The sequence below is a fragment of the Mustela erminea genome, chromosome 11 (assembly GCF_009829155.1).
Source record: "Mustela erminea isolate mMusErm1 chromosome 11, mMusErm1.Pri, whole genome shotgun sequence".
Taxonomy (NCBI): domain Eukaryota; kingdom Metazoa; phylum Chordata; class Mammalia; order Carnivora; family Mustelidae; genus Mustela; species Mustela erminea.
Window position 1 is genome coordinate 41,989,536 of NC_045624.1, and position 23,996 is coordinate 42,013,531.

General features: G+C 36.2%; 1 protein-coding gene across 1 annotated transcript in view; it reads left to right on the plus strand.

Moving 5' to 3' along the window:
- DPY19L2 (dpy-19 like 2) overlaps window positions 1–23,996 on the plus strand; it is a 99,409-nt gene that overhangs the window by 21,248 nt on the left and 54,165 nt on the right. The window contains exons 7-9 of the mRNA XM_032304163.1: window positions 2,156–2,213; window positions 4,016–4,107; window positions 5,742–5,841. Of these exons, the coding sequence (XP_032160054.1) occupies window positions 2,156–2,213; window positions 4,016–4,107; window positions 5,742–5,841 (250 nt within the window). The remainder of the gene's footprint in view (window positions 1–2,155; window positions 2,214–4,015; window positions 4,108–5,741; window positions 5,842–23,996) is intronic.

Consider the following 23,996-nt stretch of genomic DNA (forward strand, 5'->3'; position numbering starts at 1 on the left):
ATACCCAACATGGTATCCAGACATTACAGTCATTAATTCAATGACTTAATTAATTTATTTAATGCTTACTGTGACCAGAATCACTACTCTAGGTGCCAGGAATACAAACAATCTCTGTCCTCATGGAATATATATTCTAGAGGGTAGGCAAAGACTAAGAAGACAGACAACCCAATAGAAAAGTACACAAAATATTTGTGATCAGACATATACCAGAAGAATTCCAAATTGCCAATAAACATTTGTAAAGTTGACCACCATCACTAATTATCAGAAGAATACAAATTTAAACCATGACATACTATTTTATATGTACTAGATTGGCAAAAGGAACCTTTATCCATGGCAGATGGACATATAAATTAGTAGAATTATTTTGGGAAAACGGTGCATAATTTAGTAGAGTTGAAGATGTAGATATCTTCTAACTCTACAATTCCTATTTAAAGTTTATAGATTTATAAATAAAGAAAACAAACTTGGTGGTTGCCACTGGGAAAGGGAGTGGGGATGAGCAAAATAGGGGAGGGGGAGTGAGAGATACAGGCGTCCAGTAATGGAATGAATAAGTCACAGGGAGGAATGGTACAGCATAGGGAATATAGTCCATAGCATTGTAATAGCATCATGTGGTGGCAGGTGGTAACTACACTTGGGAACATAGCATAAGTATAGAGATGTTGAGTCGTTATGTTGCATACCTGAAACTAATGTAACGTTGTGTATCAATTATACTAATACATATAGATATGTAAGTATACATATGCCTAAGAAACTTTGTACATATACACCAGGAAGTATGTACAAGAATATAACAGCATAGTTTGTAACAGCTGCAAACTGGAAACAACTCAAATGTCTAACAACAAAGAAATGTACACATTATAGTTCGTTAATAGAGTGGAATACTATACAGTATTGAGAATGAGTGAGCTATAGCTACACACATCAACATGGACAAATCTTAACAACATAGTGTTGAATGATGAAGGTAAGCACAGACTTAAAAGATGCATCTTCCATTTGTATAAAGTTTAAGAACGATTAAATCATAGTATCTATATGTGTATAGATGTGGTTATGTTAATAATCACAAAAATCAGGATAGTGGCTCTCTGAAGGGCCCATCATTCATGGGGTATTTATTATCTTCCAAGTGTGAAGCTGTGGATACAGTGATGACAACATAAAAGAAAAGGCAACTTTAAGAAATCCTTTTTTCTTTTCTTTTCTTTCCTTTCCTTTCCTTTCCTTTTCTTTTCTTTTCTTTTCTTTTCTTTCCTTTTCTTTTCTTTCCTTTTCTTTTCTTTTTTCAGTGTTCCAAGATTCATTGTTTATACACCACACTCAGTGCTCCATGCAGTACGTGCCCCCCATAATACCCACCACCAGGCTCACCCATCCCCCTACCCCCTCCCTTCCAAAACCCTCAGTTTGTTTCTCAGAGTCCACAGTTTCTCATGGTTCATCTCCCCCCCCCCAAACTTCTCCTCTCCTCCTCATGTCCTCCATGTTATTCCTTATGCTCCACAAGTAAGTGAAACCATATGATAATTGACTTTCTCTGCTTGACTTATTTCACTCTGCATAATCTTCTCCAGTCCTATCCACGTTGATACAAAAGTTGGGTATTAATCCTTTCTGATGGATGCATAATACTCCATAGTATATACTGACTATATCTTCTTTATCCATTTGTCCATGGAAGGGCATCTTGGCTCTTTCCACTATTTGGCGACTTTGGCCATTGCTGCTATGAACATTGGGGTACAGATGGCCCTTCTTTTCACTACATCTGTATCTTTGGGGTAAATACCCAGTAGTGCAGTTGGAGTGTCATAGGGTAGCTCTATTTTAATTTCTTAAGGAACCTCCTTGCTGTTTTCCAAAGTGACTGTACCAACTTGCATTCCCACCAACAGTGTAAGAGGGTTCCCCTTTTAAATACAACAAATTATAAAATTCAGATTACTTTATATGTATACTTTGTATACTTATACATTCAAGATTAAAACTTTACATGCGTATTTCTGAAATTTTGGCATTATTTTATATGGTTTAGTACTATAGCATTTAAATATGACTTTAAATTCTAAGGTAATTTTGTAAAGCACTGTATTTTATTAATTATTAATGTATACTCTTTTTTTAACAGTGGGACTCAACTTGGAGGTCTAATTACAGTATTGTGCTACTTTTTCAACCATGGAGAGGTGTGTTTTCTAGAAAATAATTTTTAAGATAGAAGGGGCTGTATAGGAACAAGGAAATATATTCATCAATACAATATATAATTGAATGTTATTTAGGACTTAGCAATATTTTATGTTAATAGTCATATTTTAATCATGTTTGTCCACATCTTTACATAATTAGAATTTATGATGTGAAATATCTTGCCTGATTTTTAGTGTACCTATATTTTGTAGAAAAATCAAATACTGTATTTTGTTGAAAAAGGAAATACTGCACCTACCTGTTGAGTTCAGGGACTTTATATAAAACATTATCTCATTTACTCCTACCACACTTTTATGGAAGGTGGTTATTATCCTTATGAGTAGAAGATATGAAATTGAATTTATAGTTGTTATGTTACTCATACAAGATTCCAAATTCAAAATCTAGTGAAACTGAGTTTCAGTTCTCCATCTGTCTGGCTCTAAAACCTTGCTTCCTACTACTATCCCAGTCACATGGGATATAGTTCACCTGCAAATAACTCATAGAAACCTATCTAGAATATGTTAGATTCATTCAGCAATATACAGAATATGTAACCTGTGCCAGATCCTGTTTGGGGATGAGATGTGGCAGTGAAAAGTGAGAGTATGACTACTAGCTTTTGAAAACAAAATATGTAATATATTGTGACACGGGTTACATAGGATTGAAGTTTTTATCCATTACTTCTAGGAAAGGTAAATAATTGATGAATTTTAGAAAATCAGGCAAAGGAATCAAAGAAATTATACATACATAAATATATAAACTTAAGCAAATGCATTGTCATTTACCAATATGTTCATATAAAGACAAAATCTTTTCTTTGAGTATGCCAGATGAATTAACTTTCTTATACATACCATAATTCATCTTTTAAAATTTAGTTTTGGTTTCTTGGAAGAGGAGTAATAAGAGTTTATAAGAGTTTTACTTCTTTCTAGAATTTTAGAATTATTGATATAAAACTTTTATAGTATTTTCGGAGCTCCTGGGTGGCTCAGTCGTTAAGCGTCTGCCCTCGGCTCAGGTCATGATCCCAAGGTCCTGGGATCGAGCCCCTCTGCTCAGAGGGAAGCCTGCTTCTCCCTCTCCCACTTCCCCTGCTTGTGTTCCCTCTCTCACTGTGTCTCTCTCTGTCAAATAAATAAAACCTTTATAAAAAGTACTTTTATAGTATTCTCACTTACATTTTAGAAATAATTAGTTTTAAGGTCTATATGAAGTGTCAGTACTTTCATTTATGTATCACATTAGTGATTTCAAAATACTTTCAGTTGTTTTTAGAAATTTACAGTTAACTCTTTTAAAGGCATATTTCACAAATTCAGAGACAGTCTTAATTACTTGTAGTGTGTGTCTATACTCATTAAACTTGTTATGTATGAACTCTCTTGGTGTTTTTGAATGCCCTAAGTGATACCTGATTAGATTTTTTTCTGGGCATACATACATGCCAAAGCCCTGGGATGCCAGAGTCCTCAGTGCAGAGCTGAAATGTGGATCTGGTTTTTCATTTCCCAAATCCTCATCACTTCTGTAACTACCACCTTTTTTTGTCCTTTAGGTTTTCTTACGTCTGGCGTTCTTGTGTCTGGTCTTGCTAGTTAATGGCTCTCTACCTAATGCCTATATGCCCATTAAGAGAGCTCCAGAAACTGAGAAGCTATCCCAGGCATTCAGAAACTAATGATCCTCGTTTTAAAATTATTTGAACAGCCTGCTCATGACTTTTAGATTAATGTTTATTGCAATGGAACATAAAATGAAGTAAATATTTTATTGATTTCAGGCTACCCGCGTAATGTGGACACCACCTCTCCGGGAAAGTTTTTCATATCCATTTCTTGTACTTCAGATGTGCATTTTAACTTTGATTCTCAGGTAATTTTATTTATAAAATAAATATAAATAAATTATAAGTTAAGTTTCTTAAAATATACTTCAACCTATTAAGTTATAATTATTAAATTTAGTTTTCCCTTTTAATTACTTTAAAATAGAGTATCCAGTTGAGAAAATAATCTAAATTTACTATGTAAAAAATTTCTTTCCACTGAGTCTAGACTACACATTTTAGGTGATCTAAGTTCCTGGAAAGATGGTTTATTTTCTAATTTTAGGAAGTGATTTTAGTCTGACCAGTTGGGGTTTCATGGAATGAAATGTGTTAACTACAACATTTAGGATTGTAGCCTTGAGTACATAAGCTCTGTAGATTAGCCAAAAATCACTTTGTTTGGTAAATAAAAGATAACTGAGAACTTAATATATTTTGTGATAATATCACTAAACAATATGAACATTTAAGTTTTTTCATTTGAAAATTTATATATCATAGTATAAGGATTTATCAAAAATCTAATACACCTTTTATAAAAAAGAACAGCTACAGTTTTATTATTTACACAAAATGTTTACATTTCTTTTTTCATATTCTAAAAGACACTAAAACTACCTGTGGTAAAAGGTGTTGGTTAATTGATACATCTTTCCATTGAGGACTGGTATATATATATATATAAATATATATATATATATATATATTTTTTTTAAGATTTTATTTATTCATTTGACAGAGAGAGATCACAAGTAGACAGAGAGGCAGGCAGAGAGAGAGGAAGGGAAGCAGGCTCCCTGCTGAGCAGAGAGCCTGATGCGGGACTCAATCCCAGGACCCTGAGATCATGATCTGAGCCGAAGGCAGCGGCTTAACCCACTGAGCCACCCAGGCACCCTGGACAGTTTATATTTTTATTTTTTATTTTTATTTTTTAAGATTTTGTTTGTTTATTTGACAGACAGAGATTACAAGTAGGCAGAGAGGCAGGCAGAGGAAGGGAAAGGAAATAGGCTCCCTTGCTGAGCAGAGAGCTTGATGCGGGGCTCGATCCCAGGACCCTGGGATCATGACCTGAGCTGAAGGCAGAGGCTTTAACCCACTGAGCCACCCAGGCGCCCCAGACTGGACAGTTTAAACTTCAATATGCAGTAGTTTGTAACTGCATTCTAGAATTCTTTTTCAGTCATTATTTTAATTTTTTTCTTTAAAACGTTCTCATAGTTGTTAACTGAATATGGCACCAACACTTAGAATTTTCTTCATTGCTTTTTGAAATCTAAAAGCAGTGGTATGTAAAACTGTTGCTGCTTGTATAGGCTACATATTTTGGGATATGCAGGGTCAGTTCTCACTATTTTCTGACCACATTGCTGGAGTATTAAATTTCTAATATCATGCATAGTGAAAGGAAGAGAAACTTTAATGTTTAAGGTATCTTATTTAATGATAAACTAGTTACAATATTTAAAGCTCTAAGTAAGATTGTTTTATGCTAAGTTTTTTGTAACCCAGTTATATTCAGTTCTTTTTAATGGGCTTTAAATTTAACTGAATTTTGTTATCTTACATCAAAGGTAAGTGGTCATTAGATTTCATCATTTTTCAGTTAGTTTTTCTGTTTAGTGATAGATTACTTTTATGGTAAAACTTACCGGTATCAATTCTCTCTATTAAGGACCTCGAACAATAATAGAAGGCATTTTATTGCACTATGTTTTTCCAATGTTGCTTTTATGCTTCCCTGGCAGTTTGCTCAGTTTATACTTTTTACACAGGTAAGATGATTTTAAACTAATTTAAGTTGAATGAAAGATGTACTTAGTTGTTTTTTAGAAGTTTTATAATGTCATTATGTTTCTGCCCTAATAGATTTTCAAAATGTGGAATAATTATGAAGTTTGTATATGTGTATGATTTTTTAAAAAATTATATAAATCTACATTCTATTAATGTATTGGTTTATCTAGGCAGATCTTAATTATCAACCTGCAAAAGACTTTTTCCTGTTAATTTAATTCAAAGTTTTTCTTGTGTGTATTTGAGATGATCTCTATATATTTGCCTGTAGATCTTCCTTTTATCTTAGGAATCATTTTGGATGCAAAGTTACACAACATGGTAAGGGCAAAGCCTACTCTTCATGGTAAAGAGTAGTATCTGCTTCTAATCTAGCTAACTGTTGGTTCTTTTGTCTGAAGAATAGGGTCTTCAATCATGACATTACTTGGGTGAATTTGAGGCCATGTCTTGTTTCCCCAAAACAACTAAGCAGCTAATGGCAAGAAACAGAGCTAGGAAAGTAGTAAAATTTTGATGAAATTTCATGATATCCAATTTCATGTTAGAACTCCTTTCCACCTAACTAACCAACACTGATAATAATAATGTTCTCCATTGGCAGTGAGAAATTGTGCCAAGAAGGCTTGTGCTGCTGGTTAGTTACAAAAATTAAATTATAAATTCAACTTAATTGGTGCTGCTTGTTTAAAGTATTCTCTCTGCTTTACTTCCTTATAATTGGCCCTTCCAGGTTGTAACATGGAAAGTCTGTGGTTTCCATTATTTGCTCATGCCAACATAGATTTCTAATGTGTGTCAGTTCCTTGCAAGCACATTTATTAATCCACTGGTTCTAATGAGACTGTTTAAGTAGCTGTTTGGATAATTTTGATATTGTTTTAATGATTTTCTGTCCATTCAAAAGATGTGCTAGGCTTTTAGTTTTCTTCTTTGTTTTTTTTCTTTAATTACTGAGATGTAATTGACAAACAACATTTTGTATGTTTAAGGTATACAATATGTTGATTTGATACATTATTATATTTCAATATGATTACCACCTTAGTGTTAAATATATCTATTAGGTCACATAACTCTTATATATTTTTTGTGGTGAGAGCACTTAAAATTAGTCTCTAAGTAACTTTGAAGTGTATAATACAGCATTGAATATAATCACTGTGCTCTGTGTTAGGTATCTAGTACTTATCCATCTTCTAGTTGCAAATTGGACCCTCTGTCCAATGTCTGTTGTATTCCCCCACCCCTCAGCCCATCATAACCACAATTCTACTCTTTGTTTCTACAAGTTAGGCTTTTTAAGATTCCACATGTAAGTGATACCATAGTATTTGTCTTTCTCTGTCTGACTTACCTCACTTAGCATAATGCCTTCATGGTCTATCTCTGTTCAATTCTATGTATAAGTAACAGGGAATCAAAAATTAGCATACAGAAGAGTTTTATGTTCAGTTTCAATTTTATGTTTTCAATGCACAATGCACTCAGCTCTGATTTCAGGATCAAAATTGGTCCAAGACCTGAACTGATTGAAAACTCTTTTCTGTTTTCTGGGAAAAAAAAATTCACCCACCCTCAGACCTACTCACCTTGAGGTTAGTATTTGCAAGAGCATGTTGAAACCTTCATCTGGAGGGAAGAAGAAAAGTTCATTTCTACAGTTTCAAAGCAGAATGTTGACTCTGTTACTTGTATCTAAATGAGAGGGCTCTCTTTTCAACCAGCAATTCAAATAACATTTCAGCAACTGAGCAGAATTTTCACCCATGAATGTTTCTCTTAACCAGGGCTTATTTGTGATTCTTAAGGACAGTGGTCTAGACTTAGATATCCTAACAATATTGTTCTATGAAAGAAAAGGAAACTAACATATGCTATACTTCAGTATTAGAGTTTATTTCATTTAATCCTCAAGGAGTCCAGTCAGATGGATATTACAGATAAAGACACAAAGGCTCAAAGATTAAATTAAAATCAAGTTCTGTCCAATCGCAAAGCTCCAGCATTTTCTAATTTATTTTTTGTTGCAACTCTAAGGCCTTTGAACTCTTCTCTATTGAAAGTTATACACTTGGCTAAATTACCTTACTTCCTTGCTAAAATGCCTTCAGGTTTCATGCAACATTAATAAAATAAATATGCTTTTGAAGAATATTTCTGTACCTTTTTGTGAAACTATAAAACTATAATTAACTGAGTACACTGTGTTATCTAATTGCTTTCTTATATAAGTACCTATATGACACATTTTTCATGATTAGTGTCAAGATTAATTTTCTTCTCAAGGTGAATTTATGAACTTCCTTTTAACAGACTTTAGCTATTCTATTAAATGAACAGTATTCATTAGGAGACAAGCAGAAAGCAACTGCATTTTTTTCTCCTGATACCTCTTAAAACCTGTGTTCTAGACTTGTTTCTCCTCCACCTCCCAAATTTAGATGAAATCTCAGGAGGTTCCATACATATTTTTTTCCTTTTCATTTTGAAAAAAAGTATCATTTCAGTAAAAAAAAATCTTTCTGAGTTGTTTTTTTTAGATCTTTAAAATTGTGTGTTTTCTGGCCATTAAAATGATATAGATCTATTTATTTAGTTCTTGCTTAATTTCCTTCAATAATGTTACATGTATTTTTTAGAAATCTTACAGATGTTTCATTAGATTTGTTTCCATATATAGAAAGCAATTAGATACCAGAGTACATTCAAATTTCTATTTTTATTGCATATTAAAAGATTGAGTATTTTGTATTTTTAGGTATTTAGTCCTACATGTGTTAATTAGGCAAAATATGTTAATTTTGCTATTAAATTTTTAATATATCTACTATTTTTGTTTGTTTCACTTACTAGAGGAGGAATGTCTTAAATTTTTCAACTTCACCAATGATCTGTTGATGTCTACTTTTAGTTCTGCAAATTATTACTTTAAATTTTTTGATCAATATTATGATGTGCACAATTGTTAAACATTCTTTTTATTTTTATGTAATGTGTCTTAAAATTTTTTAAGTGCATCTGTGTGTGTGTAATAAGAACACTTAACTTGAGACATCCCCTCCTCACAGACTTGTCAGTGCAGGTAGAGTACAGTATTGTTATCTACAAGCACAGTGTTGTGCAACTGACCTCTAGAGTTTACTGATACTGCATAACTGCATTGATTAGCAGCAACTTCCCATTTCTTCCTCTCCACCCAGCCCTGGCTATCACTATTCTATTCTGTGCTTCTGTGAGTTTGCTTATTCTAGAGACCTCATAAAGTGGAATCATGCAGTATTTGTCCTATAACTAGCTTATTTCACTTAACATAATACCTCATTAATATTGTTCAATATTACAGGATTTAGCTCTTTTTTAAGGCTAATGATAGGCCATTGTATTTTTATGACACATTTTTAATCAATTTATTCACTGAGTGTGACTTAGGTTATTTCCACACCTTGGATACAAATAGTGCTACAGTAAACATAAGAATGCTAGTCTCTTCAAGATTTTATTTTCAGTTCTTAAAATTAAATACATAGGAATGAATCAAACACCTAGGAATGTGATTCCTGCATTATAGGATAGTTCTATTTTTAATTTTTCTTACAGAAAATTTTTAAAAAGATTGTTTATTTATTTATTTGAGTGAGAGAGAAAGAAAGAGATCATAGCAGAGCGGGAAGAGTGGAGGGAGAAGCAGACTCCCCACTGAACAGGGAGCTTGATGTGAGACTTGATCCCAGGACCTTGGGATCATGACCTGAGCCAAAGAAGACACTTAACTAACTGAACCACCCAGGTGCCCTGTTTTGAATTTTTTGAGGAAACTTCATACTGTTTTCCGTAGTGGCTGCACAGTTTTGCATATGCAACAACTGTGTGAAAGAATTCCCTTTCTTCCACATCTTCATTATTAATTGTTGCTTGTTTTTTTGATAATAGCCATCCTAATGAGTATGAGATAACACAGCATTGTGGTTTTTTTTTTTAATTTTATTTTTTCAGTGTTCCAAAATTCATTGTTGATGCATCACACCCAGTGCTCCATGCAACACGTGCCCCCCATAATACCCACCACCAGGCTCAGCTGTCACCCCCACCCTCTCCCCTCTGAAACCCTCAGTTTGTTTCTCAACATTTACAGTTTCCCTCCAATTTCCCCCAGTTCACTTTTCCATTCCTTCTAATGTCCTTCATGTTATTCCTTATGTTCCACAGGTAAGTGAAACCATATAATTGACTTTCCCTGCTTGACTTACTTCACTCAGGATAATCTCCTCCAGTCCCATCCATGTTGATACAAAAGTTGGGTATTCATCTGGTGAAGCATAATATTCCATTGTATATATGGACCATATCTTCTTTATCCATTCGTCTTTTGAAGGGCATCTTGGCTTTTTCTGCAGTTGGTGATTGTGGCTATTGCTGCTATGAACACTGGCATACATATGGCCCTTCTTTTCACTACATCTGTATCTTTGGGGTAAATACCCAGTAGTGCAATTGCGGGGTCATAGGGTAGCTCTACTGTTAATTTTTTGAGGAATCTCCACACTGTTTTCCAAAGTGGCTGTACCAAATTGCATTCCCACCAACAGCGTAAGAAGGTTCGCCTTTCTCCACATCCCCTCCAAAATTTGTTGCTTCCTATCTTGTTAATTTTGGCCATTCTAACTGGTGTAAGGTGGTATCTCAATGTGGTTTTGATTTGAATTCCCCTGATGGTTAATGATGATGAACATTTTTTCATGTGTCTACTAGCCATTTGTGTGTCTTCATTGGAGAAGTGTCTGTTCATGCCTTCTGCCCATTTTTTGACATGATTATCTGTTTTTTGGGTATTGAGTTTGAGGAATTCTTTACAGATCTTGGATATCAGCCCTTTGTCTGTAGTGTCATTTGCGAATATCTTCTCCCATTCCATGGGCTGCCTCTTTGTTTTGTTGACTGTTTCCTTTGCTGTGCAGAAACTTTTTATCTTGATGAAGTCCCAAAATGCTCATTTTCGCATTTGTTTCCTTTGCCTTTGGAGACATGTCTTGAAAGGAATTGTGGCCGATGTTGAAGAAGTTGCTGCCTATGTTCTCCTCTAGGATTTTGATGAATTCCTGTCTCACGTTGAAGTCTTTCATCCATTTTAAGTTTATCTTTTGTGTATGGTGTAAAGGAATGGTCGTTTCATTCTTCTATACATAGTTGTCCAATTTTCCCAGCACTATTTATTGAAGAGACAATCTTTTTTCCACTGGTATTTTTCCCTGCTTTGTCAAAGATTATTTGACCATAGAGTTTTGAGGGTCCATATCTGGGTTCTCTACTCTGTTCCACTGGTCTGTGTGTCTATTTTTATGCCAGTACCATGCTGCCTTGGTGATCACAGCTTTGTAATAAAGCTTGAAATCAGGCAACGTGATGACCCCAACTTTGCTTTTCTTTTTCAACATTTCCTTAGTGATTCAGGGTCTTTTATGGTTCCATACAAATTTTAGGATTGTTTGTTCCAGCTCTTTGAAAAATGCTTGTGGTATTTGGATCAGGATGGCATTGAAAGTATAGATTGCTCTGGGCAGTATAGACATTTTAACAATGTGATAGAACATGGTCCTCTCAGAAAAAGTATTTGACAAAATACAGCATCCTTTCCTGATTAAAATTCTTCAGATTATAGGGATAGAGGAAATGTTCCTCAACCTCACAGAATCCATCTATGAAAAACCCACAGTGAATATCATTCTTAATGGGGAAAAGCTGAGAGTCTTCCCATTCAGATCAGGAACATGACAAGGATGCCCACTCTTGCCACCATTGTTCAACTAGGAGTCCTAGCACTTCTAGCACAGCAGTCAGACAACAAAGAGAAATAAAAGGTATTCAGATTGGCAAAGAGGAAGTCAAACTCTCTCTCTTTGCAGGTGACATGATACTTTATGTAGAAAACCCAAAAGACTCCACCCCCAAATTACTAGAACTCATAGAGCAATTCAGTAATGTGGCAGGATACAAAATCAATGCACAGAAATCAGTTGCTTTCTTATACATTAACAATAACACTATAGAAAGGGAAATTAGAGAATTTATTCTATTTACTATGGCACCAAAAACTGTAAGATACTTTGGAATAAACCTAACCAAAGAGGTAAAGGATCTATACTAGAGGAACGACAGAACACTCATGAAAGAAATAGAAGAAGACACAAAAAGATGGAAAAACATTCCATGCACATGGGTTGGAAGAATAAACATTGTTATCATTGTGGTTTTGATTTGTATTTCACTGATAATTAATGACACTGAGAATATCTGTTAGCTATTTGCATATCTTTGGTGGATAAATACCTGTTCAAGTCCTTTGCCCATTTTTTAAATAAAGTTGTCTTTCCTAGAGTATTATGAGTTCTTTGTATATATTTTGGATATTACGCTCTTATCAGATATATGTTCTGCAAATATTTTCTCCCATTTTGTACAATGCTTTTTTACTGTTGATTGTGTCCTTTGCTTCCAGAAGCTTTTAAATTGGATTCAATCTTATTTATCTGTGTATCTGATAAGGGATTAATATCATTAAGAAGATAAGAGATAATGAGTGTTGGAGAGGATGTAATAGGAAGGGAGTGAACCCTTCTGCTTTGTTGGTGTGGATTTAAATTGGCCAGCCACTATAGAAAAGACTATGGGAAGTTCCTTAAAAATTAAAGTTAGAACTATCATATGATCTAGAAATTCCATTTCTAAGTGTATATATCCAAAAGAAATGAAAACAATATCAAAGAGATATTTGTACTTCCATGTTTATTGCAGCATTGCTCACACTAGCCAAGGTGTGGAAACAACTAAGTGTCAACAAATAAATGCATAAAGAAAATGGGACATATATATCTCGCATACACATAAACACAATGGAATATTCTGCTATAAGAGAGAAGGAAATCCTGCCAGGTTTGACAACGTAGATGGTTGTTGAGGGCTTTGTTCTAAGTGAAATAAGTCAGGCATAAAAAGATAAATACTGTATCATATCACTTATATGTGGAAACTAAAAAAGCCAAACTAGCAGAAACAGATTTGAATGATGGTTATCAGGGTGTGGGGGTGGAGGTTGGGAAATAGGAAGCTACTGGCCAAAGAGTACGCTCTTGGGATTAGATGAATGGGGGCACCTGTGTAGCTCATTTGGTTAAGTGTCTTGATCTCAGGTCAGGTCTTGATCTCAGGGTTGTTAGTTCAAGCCCTGCTTTGGGTTCCATGCTGGGTGTGGAGCTTAAAAAAGAAAGAAAAGAAAAAAGATGAGTTTTAGGGATCTAATGCAAAGTGAAGTGGTTATAGTTAACTATTTTTTTATGTACTTGAAAGTTGCTAGGAGAGTAGATCTTAAATGTTCTTACTGCTAAAATGAAATGAGAGTTTTGTGACATTATGGTTTCAGCTAACACTGCAGTGGTAATCACATTGTAATAGATGAGTGTATCCAATCAACATGTGTACACCTTCAACTTATATGTTATTAGAAGTCAGTTATATCTTAATAAATCTGGGAAGGGGGGGAGTAATAGGATGGCCCTTGGTAGAGATTCTAGTAAATAATTATTTATTCATAATAAATTCATAATAAAAAGGGTAATATCTCATTACCAAGAATATTACCTGGAGCCACTTAAACCTACCTTGTCTATTTTGGGGAGAGGAAGTGGGTAGTAGGATATTTAGGCTGAGAGAACAAGAAATGACAAAAGGTATGAGAGTAAGATTTTAGCCCTAAACCTCCAAATTCTGGGTAGCTGATCTATAGAACTTATAACAATTTCTGCATCCTCTGACTCTGAGATTTGATGGTAGCTTTTTGCTGTGCTGAGCTTGTTTTATGAGGCAGTTGATAATGTGTTGAAGAGAGGTTTGCTGAGCAGTTTGTCTTTGCCTATTTTTCCCTCCCAAGTCAGTTCCCTTAGGGTGGAGATACCATTGGTACTCTAGTATCCATTGAAGGAATTTGAATTTATAGCACTGTTTTAAAGAAAAAAACTATTTTAAACTCCAAGCAACTAAAAAACTATATTCAGGTAAATTGATTACTACTTCAAAGTATTACCATATTCAGCTGTTTAAAACAAACATATCCTTGGGATTCTTGGGTGAATTACTCATTGTTTCTGTACTTAGAAATTTTTTGAACTGTACAGTGAACCCCTAACTTCATTACTACTGAATGTTAAATTGCATGGGACTTTTCTCTCCAAAGGGCCAAACAAAAGAATTCCTGGGCCCAGTCATAATAATGACTGTGACTGCAGTCTTCTAAAATAAAAGAAATGGTAATACTGTAATTAGCAGTAGAGCTCTGCAACCTTCAATTTAATAAAATATAACCCAAATAAAATATTGGGTACTTGGAATCATAGAGCATATCGCCTTTCCACCCTGGCTTCTTTCATTTAGCAATATGCATTTAAGGTTTCCCCATGTCTTTCATGACTTTGGATAGCTCATTTTTTTATACTGCTGAATAATATTTCATTGTATGGATATACCACAATTTGTTTACCCATTCACCTCTTTTTTTTTTTTTGACAGTAGATACAGAAAAACCATTTTTTTTTTGCACGCACATGGATTTATTATTATTTTTTTTTATTTCCAGCATAACAGTATTCATTATTTTTGCACCACACCCCGTGCTCCATGCAATCCGTGCCCTCTATAATACCCACCACCTGGTACCCCAACCTCCCACCCCCCGTCCCTTCAAAACCCTCAGATTGTTTTTCAGAGTCCATAGTCTCTCATGGTTCACCTCCCCTTCCAATTTCCCCCAACTCCCTTCTCCACTCTAAGTCCCCATGTCCTCCATGCTATTTGTTATGCTCCACAAATAAGTGAAACCATATGATAATTGACTCTCTCTGCTTGACTTATTTCACTCAGTATAATCTCTTCCAGTCCCGTCCATGTTGCTACAAAAGTTGGGTATTCATCCTTTCTGATGGAGGCATAATACTCTATCCCCAGGGGTACAGGTCTGTGAATCACCAGGTTTACACACTTCACAGCACTCACCAAAGCACATATCCTCCCCAATGTCCATAATCCCACCCCCTTCTCCCAAACCCCCTCCCCCCAGCAACCCTCAGTTTGTTTTGTGAGATTAAAAGTCACTTATGGTTTGTCTCCCTCCCAATCCCATCTTGTTTCATTGATTCTTCTCCTACCCACTTAAGCCCCCATGTTGCATCACCACTTCCTCATATCAGGGAGATCATATGATAGTTGTCTTTCTCTGCTTGACTTATTTCGCTAAGCATGATACGCTCTAGTTCCATCCATGTTGTCGCAAATGGCAAGATTTCATTTATTTTGATGGCTGCATAGTATTCCATTGTGTATATATACCACATCTTCTTGATCCATTCATCTGTTGATGGACATCTAGGTTCTTTCCATAGTTTGGCTATTGTGGACATTGCTGCTATAAACATTCGGGTGCATGTGCCCCTTTGGATCACTACGTTTGTATCCTTAAGGTAAATACCCAATAGTGCAATTGCTGGGTCATAGGGCAGTTCTATTTTCAACATTTTGAGGAACCTCCATGTTGTTTTCCAGAGTGGCTGCACCAGCTTGCATTCCCACCAACAGTATAGGAGGGTTCCCCTTTCTCCGCATCCTCGCCAGCATCTGTCATTTCCTGACTTATTTTAGCCATTCTGACTGGTGTGAGGTGATATCTCATTGTGGTTTTGATTTGTATTTCCCTGATGCCGAGTGATATGGAGCACTTTTTCATGTGTCTGTTGGCCATCTAGATGTCTTCTTTGCAGAAATGTCTGTTCATGTCCTCTGCCCATTTCTTGATTGGATTATTTGTTCTTTGGGTGTTGAGTTTGCTAAGTTCTTTATAGATTCTGGACACTAGTCCTTTATCTGATATGTCATTTGCAAATATCTTCTCCCATTCTGTCAGTTGTCTTTTGATTTTGTTAACTGTTTCCTTTGCTGTGCAAAAGCTTTTGATCTTGATGAAATCCCAATAGTTCATTTTTGCCCTTGCTTCCCTTGCCTTTTGCGTTGTTCCTAGGAAGATGTTGCTGCGGTTGAGGTCAAAGAGGTTGCTGCCCGTGTTCTCCTCAAGGATTTTGATGGATTCCTTTCGCACATTGAGGTCCTTCATCCATTTTGAGTCTATTTTTGTGTGTGGTGTAAGGAAATGGTCCAATTTCATTTTTCTGCATGTGGCTGTCCAATTTTCCCAGCACCATTTATTGAAGAGGCTGTCTTTTTGCCATTGGACATTCTTTCCTGCTTTGTCGAAGATTAGTTGACCATAGAGTTGAGGGTCTATTTCTGGGCTCTCTATTCTGTTCCATTGATCTATGTGTCTGTTTTTGTGCCAGTACCATGCTGTCTTGATGACGACAGCTTTGTAATAGAGCTTGAAGTCCGGAATTGTGATGCCACCAACGTTGGCTTTCTTTTTCAATATCCCTTTGGCTATTCGAGGTCTTTTCTGGTTCCATATAAATTTTAGCATTATTTGTTCCATTTCTTTGAAAAAGATGGATGGTACTTTGATAGGAATTGCATTAAATGTGTAGATTGCTTTAGGTAGCATAGACATTTTCACAATATTTATTCTTCCAATCCAGGAGCATGGAACATTTTTCCATTTCTTTGTGTCTTCCTCAATTTCTTTCATGAGTACTTTATAGTTTTCTGAGTATAGATTCTGTGTCTCTTTGGTTAGGTTTATTCCTAGGTATCTTATGGTTTTGGGTGCAATTGTAAATGGGATTGACTCCTTAATTTCTCTTTCTTCTGTCTTGCTGTTGGTGTAGAGAAATGCAACTGATTTCTGTGCATTGATTTTATATCCTGACACTTTACTGAATTCCTGTATAAGTTCTAGCAGTTTTGGAGTGGAGTCTTTTGGGTTTTCCACATATAGTATCATATCATCTGCGAAGAGTGATAATTTGACTTCTTCTTTGCCGATTTGGATGCCTTTAATTTCCTTTTGTTGTCTGATTGCTGAGGCTAAGACCTCTAGTACTATGTTGAATAGCAGTGGTGATAATGGACATCCCTGCCGTGTTCCTGACCTTAACGGAAAAGCTTTCAGTTTTTCTCCATTGAGAATGATATTTGCGGTGGGTTTTTCATAGATGGCTTTGATGATATTGAGGTATGTGCCCTCTATCCCTACACTTTGAAGAGTTTTGATCAGGAAGGGATGCTGTACTTTGTCAAATGCTTTTTCAGCATCTATTGAGAGTATCATATGGTTCTTGTTCTTTCTTTTATTGATGTGTTGTATCACATTGACTGATTTGCGGATGTTGAACCAACCTTGCAGCCCTGGAATAAATCCCACTTGGTCGTGGTGAATAATCTTTTTAATGTACTGTTGAATCCTATTGGCTAGTATTTTGTTGAGTATTTTCGCATCTGTGTTCATCAAGGATATCGGTCTATAGCTCTCTTTTTTGGTGGGATCCTTGTCTGGTTTTAGGATCAAGGTGATGCTGGCCTCATAAAATGAGTTTGGAAGTTTTCCTTCCGTTTCTATTTTTTGGAACAGTTTCAGGAGAATAGGAATTAGTTCTTTAAATGTTTGGTAGAATTCCCCCGGGAAGCTGTCTGGCCCTGGGCTTTTGTTTGTTTGGAGATTTTTAATGACTGTTTCAATCTCCTTACTGGTTATGGGTCTGTTCAGGCTTTCTATTTCTTCCTGGTTCAGTTGTGGTAGTTTATATGTTTCTAGGAATGCATCCATTTCTTCCAGATTGTCAAATTTATTGGCGTAGAGTTGCTCATAGTATGTTCTTATAATAGTTTGTATTTCTTTGGTGTTAGTTGTGATCTCTCCTCTTTCATTCATGATTTTATGTATTTGGGTCCTTTCTCTTTTCTTTTTGATAAGTCTGGCCAGGGGTTTATCAATTTTATTAATTCAAAGAACCAGCTCCTAGTTTCGTTGATTTGTTCTATTGTTTTTTTGGTTTCTATTTCATTGATTTCTGCTCTGATCTTTATGATTTCTCTTCTCCTGCTGGGCTTAAGGTTTCTTTCTTGTTCTTTCTCCAGCTCCTTTAGGTGTAGGGTTAGGTTGTGTACCTGAGACCTTTCTTGTTTCTTGAGAAAGGCTTGTACCGCTATATATTTTCCTCTCAGGACTGCCTTTGTTGTGTCCCACAGATTTTGAACCATTGTATTTTCATTATCATTTGTTTCCATGATTTTTTTCAATTCTTCTTTAATTTCCCGGTTGACCCATTCATTCTTTAGAAGGATGCTGTTTAGTCTCCATGTATTTGGGTTCTTTCCAAACTTCCTTTTGTGGTTGAATTCTAGCTTTAGAGCATTGTGGTCTGAAAATATGCAGGGAATGATCCCAATCTTTTGATACCAGTTGAGTCCTGATTTAGGACTGAGGATGTGATCTATTCTGGAGAATGTTCCATGTGCACTAGAGAAGAATGTGTATTCTGTTGCTTTGGGATGAAATATTCTGAATATATCTGTGATGTCCATCTGGTCCAGTGTGTCGTTTAAGGCCTTTATTTCCTTGCTGATCTTTTGCTTGGATGATCTGTCCATTTCAGTGAGGGGAGTGTTAAAGTCCCCTACTATTATTGTATTATTGTTGATGTGTTTCTTTGATTTTGTTATTAATTGGTTTATATAGTTGGCTGCTCCCACGTTGGGGGCATAGATATTTAAAATTGTTAAATCTTCTTGTTGGACAGACCCTTTGAGTATGATAGAGTGTCCTTCCTCATCTCTTATTATAGTCTTTGGCTTAAAATCTAATTGATCTGATATAAGGATTGCCACTCCTGCTTTCTTCTGATGTCCATTAGCATGGTAAATTCTTTTCCACCCCCTCACTTTAAATCTGGAGGTGTCTTTGGGCTTAAAATGAGTTTCTTGGAGGCAACATATAGATGGGTTTTGTTTTTTTATCCATTCTGATACCCTGTGTCTTTTGACAGGGGCATTTAGCCCATTAACATTCAGGGTAACTATTGAGAGATATGAATTTAGTGCCATTGTATTGCCTGTTAGTTGACTGTTACTGTATATGGTCTCTGTTCCTTTCTGATCTACCACTTGTAGGCTCTCTCTTTGCTTAGAGGACCCCTTTCAATATTTCCTGTAGAGCTGGTTTGGTATTTGCAAATTCTTTCAGTTTTTGTTTGTCCTGGAAGCTTTTAATCTCTCCTTCTATTTTCAATGATAGCCTAGCTGGATATAGTATTCTTGGCTGCATGTTTTTCTCATTTAGTGCTCTGAAAATATCATGCCAGCTCTTTCTGGCCTGCCAGGTCTCTGTGGATAAGTCAGCTGCCAATCTAATATTTTTACCATTGTATGTTACAGACTTCTTTTCCCAGGCTGCTTTCAGGATTTTCTCTTTGTCACTGAGACTTGTAAATTTTACTATTAGGTGACGGGGTGTGGGCCTATTCCTATTGATTTTGAGGGGCGTTCTCTGAACCTCCTGAATTTTGATGCTCGTTCCCTTTGCCATATTGGGGAAATTCTCCCCAATAATTCTCTCCAGTATACCTTCTGCTCCCCTCTCTCTTTCTTCTTCTTCTGGAATCCCAATTATTCTAATGTTGTTTCGTCTTATGGTGTCACTTATCTCTCGAATTCTCCCCTCATGGTCCAGTAGCTGTTTGTCCCTCTTTTGCTCAGCTTCTTTATTCTCTGTCATTTGGTCTTCTATATCACTAATTCTTTCTTCTGCCTCATTTATCCTAGCAGTGAGAGCCTCCATTTTTGATTGCACTTCATTAATAGCTTTTTTTATTTCAACTTGGTTAGATTTTAGTTCTTTTATTTCTCCAGAAAGGGCTTTTATATCTCTCGAGAGGGTTTCTCTAATATCTTCCATGCCTTTTTCGAGCCCGGCTAGAACCTTGAGAATTGTCATTCTGAACTCTAGATCTGACATATTACCAATGTCTGTATTGATTAGGTCCCTAGCCTTCGGTACTGCCTCTTGTTCTTTTTTTTGTGTTGAATTTTTCCGTCTTGTCATTTTGTCCAGATAAGAGTATATGAAGGGGCAAGTAAAATACTAAAAGGGTGGCAACAACCCCAGGAAAAAATGCTTTAACCAAATTAGAAGAGATCCAAAATCGTGAGGGGGGAGAAAGGGGATAAAAAGAGGTTCAAAAAGGAAGAAAGAAAAAAAAAGAAAAAAGAAAAAAGAAAAGAAAAGAATTAAAAAAAAAAGGAAAACACCTAAGAAAAATGTAAAAAAGAAAAAATATATATATTAAACTAGTAAAAAATCGTTAAAAAAGAAAAAGGTAACACTTAAAAAAAAAAAAAATTTTACCCGAAGGCGAGAAAAAAAAAAAAACAAAAAATGAAAAAGAAAAAAATTAAATTAACTGCAAGACTAAAAAAAAAATCACAGGGAAAAAGCCATGAGTTCCGTGCTTGGCTTTCTCCTCCTCTGGAATTCTGCTGCTCTCCTTGGTATTGAAACCGCACTCCTTGGTAGGTGAACTTGGTCTCGGCTGGATTTCTTGTTGATCTTCTGGGGGAGGGGCCTGTTGTAGTGATTCTCAAGTGTCTTTGCCCCAGGCGGAATTACACCGCCCTTACCCGGGGCCGGGGTGAGTAATCCGCTCGGGTTTGCTTTCAGGAGCTTTTGTTCCCTGAGCGCTTTCCGTAGAGTTCCGGAGGACGGGAATACAAATGGCGGCCTCCTGGTCTCCGGCCCGGAGGAGCCGAGAGCCCAGGGCCGCACTCCTCAGTGCGCCCTCAGAGAACAGCGCCCAGTTACTCCCGTCTGCCTGACCTCCGGCCGCACTCCGAGCTCTCCGAGCCTGCGACCAGTTCAAGGTAACACCGAGCTGTGAGCTTACTGTCGGCTCTGTCTCTGTAGCCGGCTTTCCCGTTCCAATACCCGCAAGGTCTACGACACTCAGACACCCCTGATCCTTCTGTGACCCTGCGGGACCTGAGGCCACGCTGAACCCGCGTGGGCTTCGCCCCGGTTTAGCCTCTGGAGCGATGTCCCTCAGCGGAACAGACTTTTAAAAGTCCTGATTTTGTGCACTGATGCTCCGCCGCTTGCCGGGAGCCGGCCCCTCCCCCCGGGGTCTATCTTCCCGTCGCTTTGGATTCACTTCTCCGCCGGTCCTACCTTTCAGAAAGTGGTTGTTTTTCTGTTTCCAGAATTGCTGTTCTTCTTCTCTTCGATCTGCCGATGGATTTTCAGGTGTTTGCAATCTTTAGATAAGCTATCTAGCTGATCTCCGGCTAGCTGAAGCAGTCTCAGCCTGCTACTTCTCCGCCATCTTGACTTCTCCCTACCCATTCACCTCTTGAAGGACATCATGGTTGCTTCTAGTCTTCAGTGATTCTATAAACATTTGTTTGCAGGTTTTGCATGCATGTAAGATTTTAACTCAAGTGGGTAAATACCCAGGAGTGTGATTGGTGGATTGTATTGTAAGGCTACGTTTAATTTTAAAGAAATTGCCAATTTTATCAGGTTTTTTAATTTAAACCATTGTAGTAGGTATGTAGAAGATTGTCCTTGTTGCTTTAATTTACAGGTGCCTAAGGGAATATTACATTTACCAGCTTTACATGTGGTTATTTGCTATCTGTATATATTCTTTGGGTAAGGTATTTGTTCAGATCTTTTGCCAATTTTTAAAAATTGTTCTATATTATTTATTTTTTTAAAAGATTTTTATTTATTTATTTATTTGACAGACAGAGACCACAAGTAGGCAGAGAGGCAGGCAGAGAGAGAGGAAGGGAAGCAGGCTCCCCGCCAAGCAGGGAACCCGATGTGGGGCTTGATCCTAGGACCCCAGGACAACTGACCTGAGCCAAAAGCAGAGGCCTCAACCCACTGAACCACCCAGGCACCCCCTTTTGTCCAATTTTACATTGGGCTATTTTCTGATTTCTGAGTTTTAAGGATTCTTGGTATATTTTGCATACCAGATCTTTATCAGATATGAGCTTTGCAAAGATTTTCTCACAGTTTCTTCCTTGTCTTTTAATTTTCTTAATAGTATCTTTTACAGAACTGAGGTTTTTAATTTTAAGAATGTCCAATTTACTAATTTTTTTCATGGGTCATGCTTCTGAATTTATATCTAAAAACTCATTATCAAATAAGGTCATTCTAGGTTTTCTCCTTATGTTATCTTTTAGAAGTTTTATAGTTTGTGTTTTAAATTTAGGTCTAAGATCCATTTTGAGTTAATTTTTTTTGGAAAGGTGTAAGGTCTAGGTCTAGGTTCATCTTTTGTGGATGGATGTCCAAGTCTTCCAGCCCATTTCTTGGAAAGACTATCATTTCTCCATTTAATTACCTTTGCTCCTTTGTCAAAAATTTAGTTGCTTGTAATTGTGTGGATCTGTTTCTGGGCTTTCTGTTTTAATGCATTATTTAATTTGTCTGTTATTTTTCCAATACTGTGTTGTCTTGATTACTGCAGTTTTGGGGAAGTCTTAAAGTCAGCTGGTATCCAGCTTTTTTAGAGTTTTCTTTTTGTCTTTGGTTTTGAGCAGTTTTTACCATAATATGCCTAAGTGTGGTCAAGTTTTTGTTTGTTTGTTTTTTAAAATTTATCCCTTGTTGGGGATTTGTAATATTTTATGAATTAGTGTTTGATTTCTTCTACAAATGTTGGGAACTTCTCAGATATAATCTCTTTAAATATACCTTTTATTTCATTCCTTCATCCCTTCCTGAGATATACAGTAAAATATATTAGATCTTTACACTATATGCTCTGTATCTCTTATGTTCTTTCACATATTTTTCATTTCTGTCATTTTATACTTTTTTCTAAATGTTTTCTTCTACCTTCCAGTTTATCACTTCTTTGTTTGATTCTGTTGAATTTGTTTTTAAATCCATCTCTGACTTCTTAATAGTGATTATTGTAGTATTTAGTTACACATTTCACTTTCTATTATGGCTTCCAATATTCTCCTGGAATTTTCAGTATTATCTGTTATTTCTTTGCACATATAAAAGGGATAGTCTATGTCTGATGATGCCAAACATGTTTCTGAGTAGTTTCCAAGAAAAGAGCTGTTTTTGCATTTTTTTTTCAATTTATTTATTTTCAGAAAAACAGTATTCATTATTTTTTCACCACAACCAGTACTCCATGCAATCCGTGCCCTCTACAATACCCACCACCTGGTACCCCAACCTCCCACACCCCCGCCACTTCAAACCCCTCATATTGTTTTTCAGAGTCCATAGTCTCTCATGATTCACCTCCCCTTCCAATTTACCCCAGCTCCCTTCTCCTCTCTAACACCCCTTGTCCTCCATGATATTTGTTATGCTCCACAAATAAGTGAAACTGTATGATAATGTTTTTGTGTTTTTAAAGTATTGTTTAAAAAAATAGAAGAAGAATATATATAACAGAGACTGGATGTGGCCCACAGAGTATAACACATTTAGTATCTGACTTTTTACATAAAATATCTACAGACCCATGAAATAGATACTTTATGGATCTGTTTCTATTGTCATAGTGATGATGTCTTATCTCCTCTGTCTGGTTAGTTTTGATGTGGTATTGGATATTGTACATGAACAATTACAGAGTTAATTTGGGACTGTGTTGATATTAACTTCTTCCAGAGAAGATTGAAAGTTGCTTCTGGTAGGCAAATAAAGGCACTAGCAATCTTGAACCATCACATGCAGGGAGAGAATGAGCTAATTCGAAGGTGGGCTTTAGTCTGTCTGAAGGCTGCTTAATTTTACTTTCTCCCTGGCTCATACAACAGCCCAAACCAAAGCTTGGGACTTAGCTGAGATCACATTCTTGGTGTGTCCTGAGTACTGAGTCCATTGAAATCTCTCAACTGCCTCTGTTAGACTCTGCTTCTGTGGGAATTGGCAGATGCTTTTGGGATAAAAGCAACTTAAAATATCATGCTCATCACTGTATATTTTCATCTCTTCTCTGGTTTTAACTTCCTAATTCTTTTTGCTTTGTTAGTAATCTGTGGATTTCATACAGGTTTTGAAATATTTTTTCCCTAGCTTTTCTAGTTCTTAATGATAAGGTTGGTTCAAATTATTTTGACTGTCATTATTGGAAATAAATGCAACTCATATTTACTTATTAACAGTGAA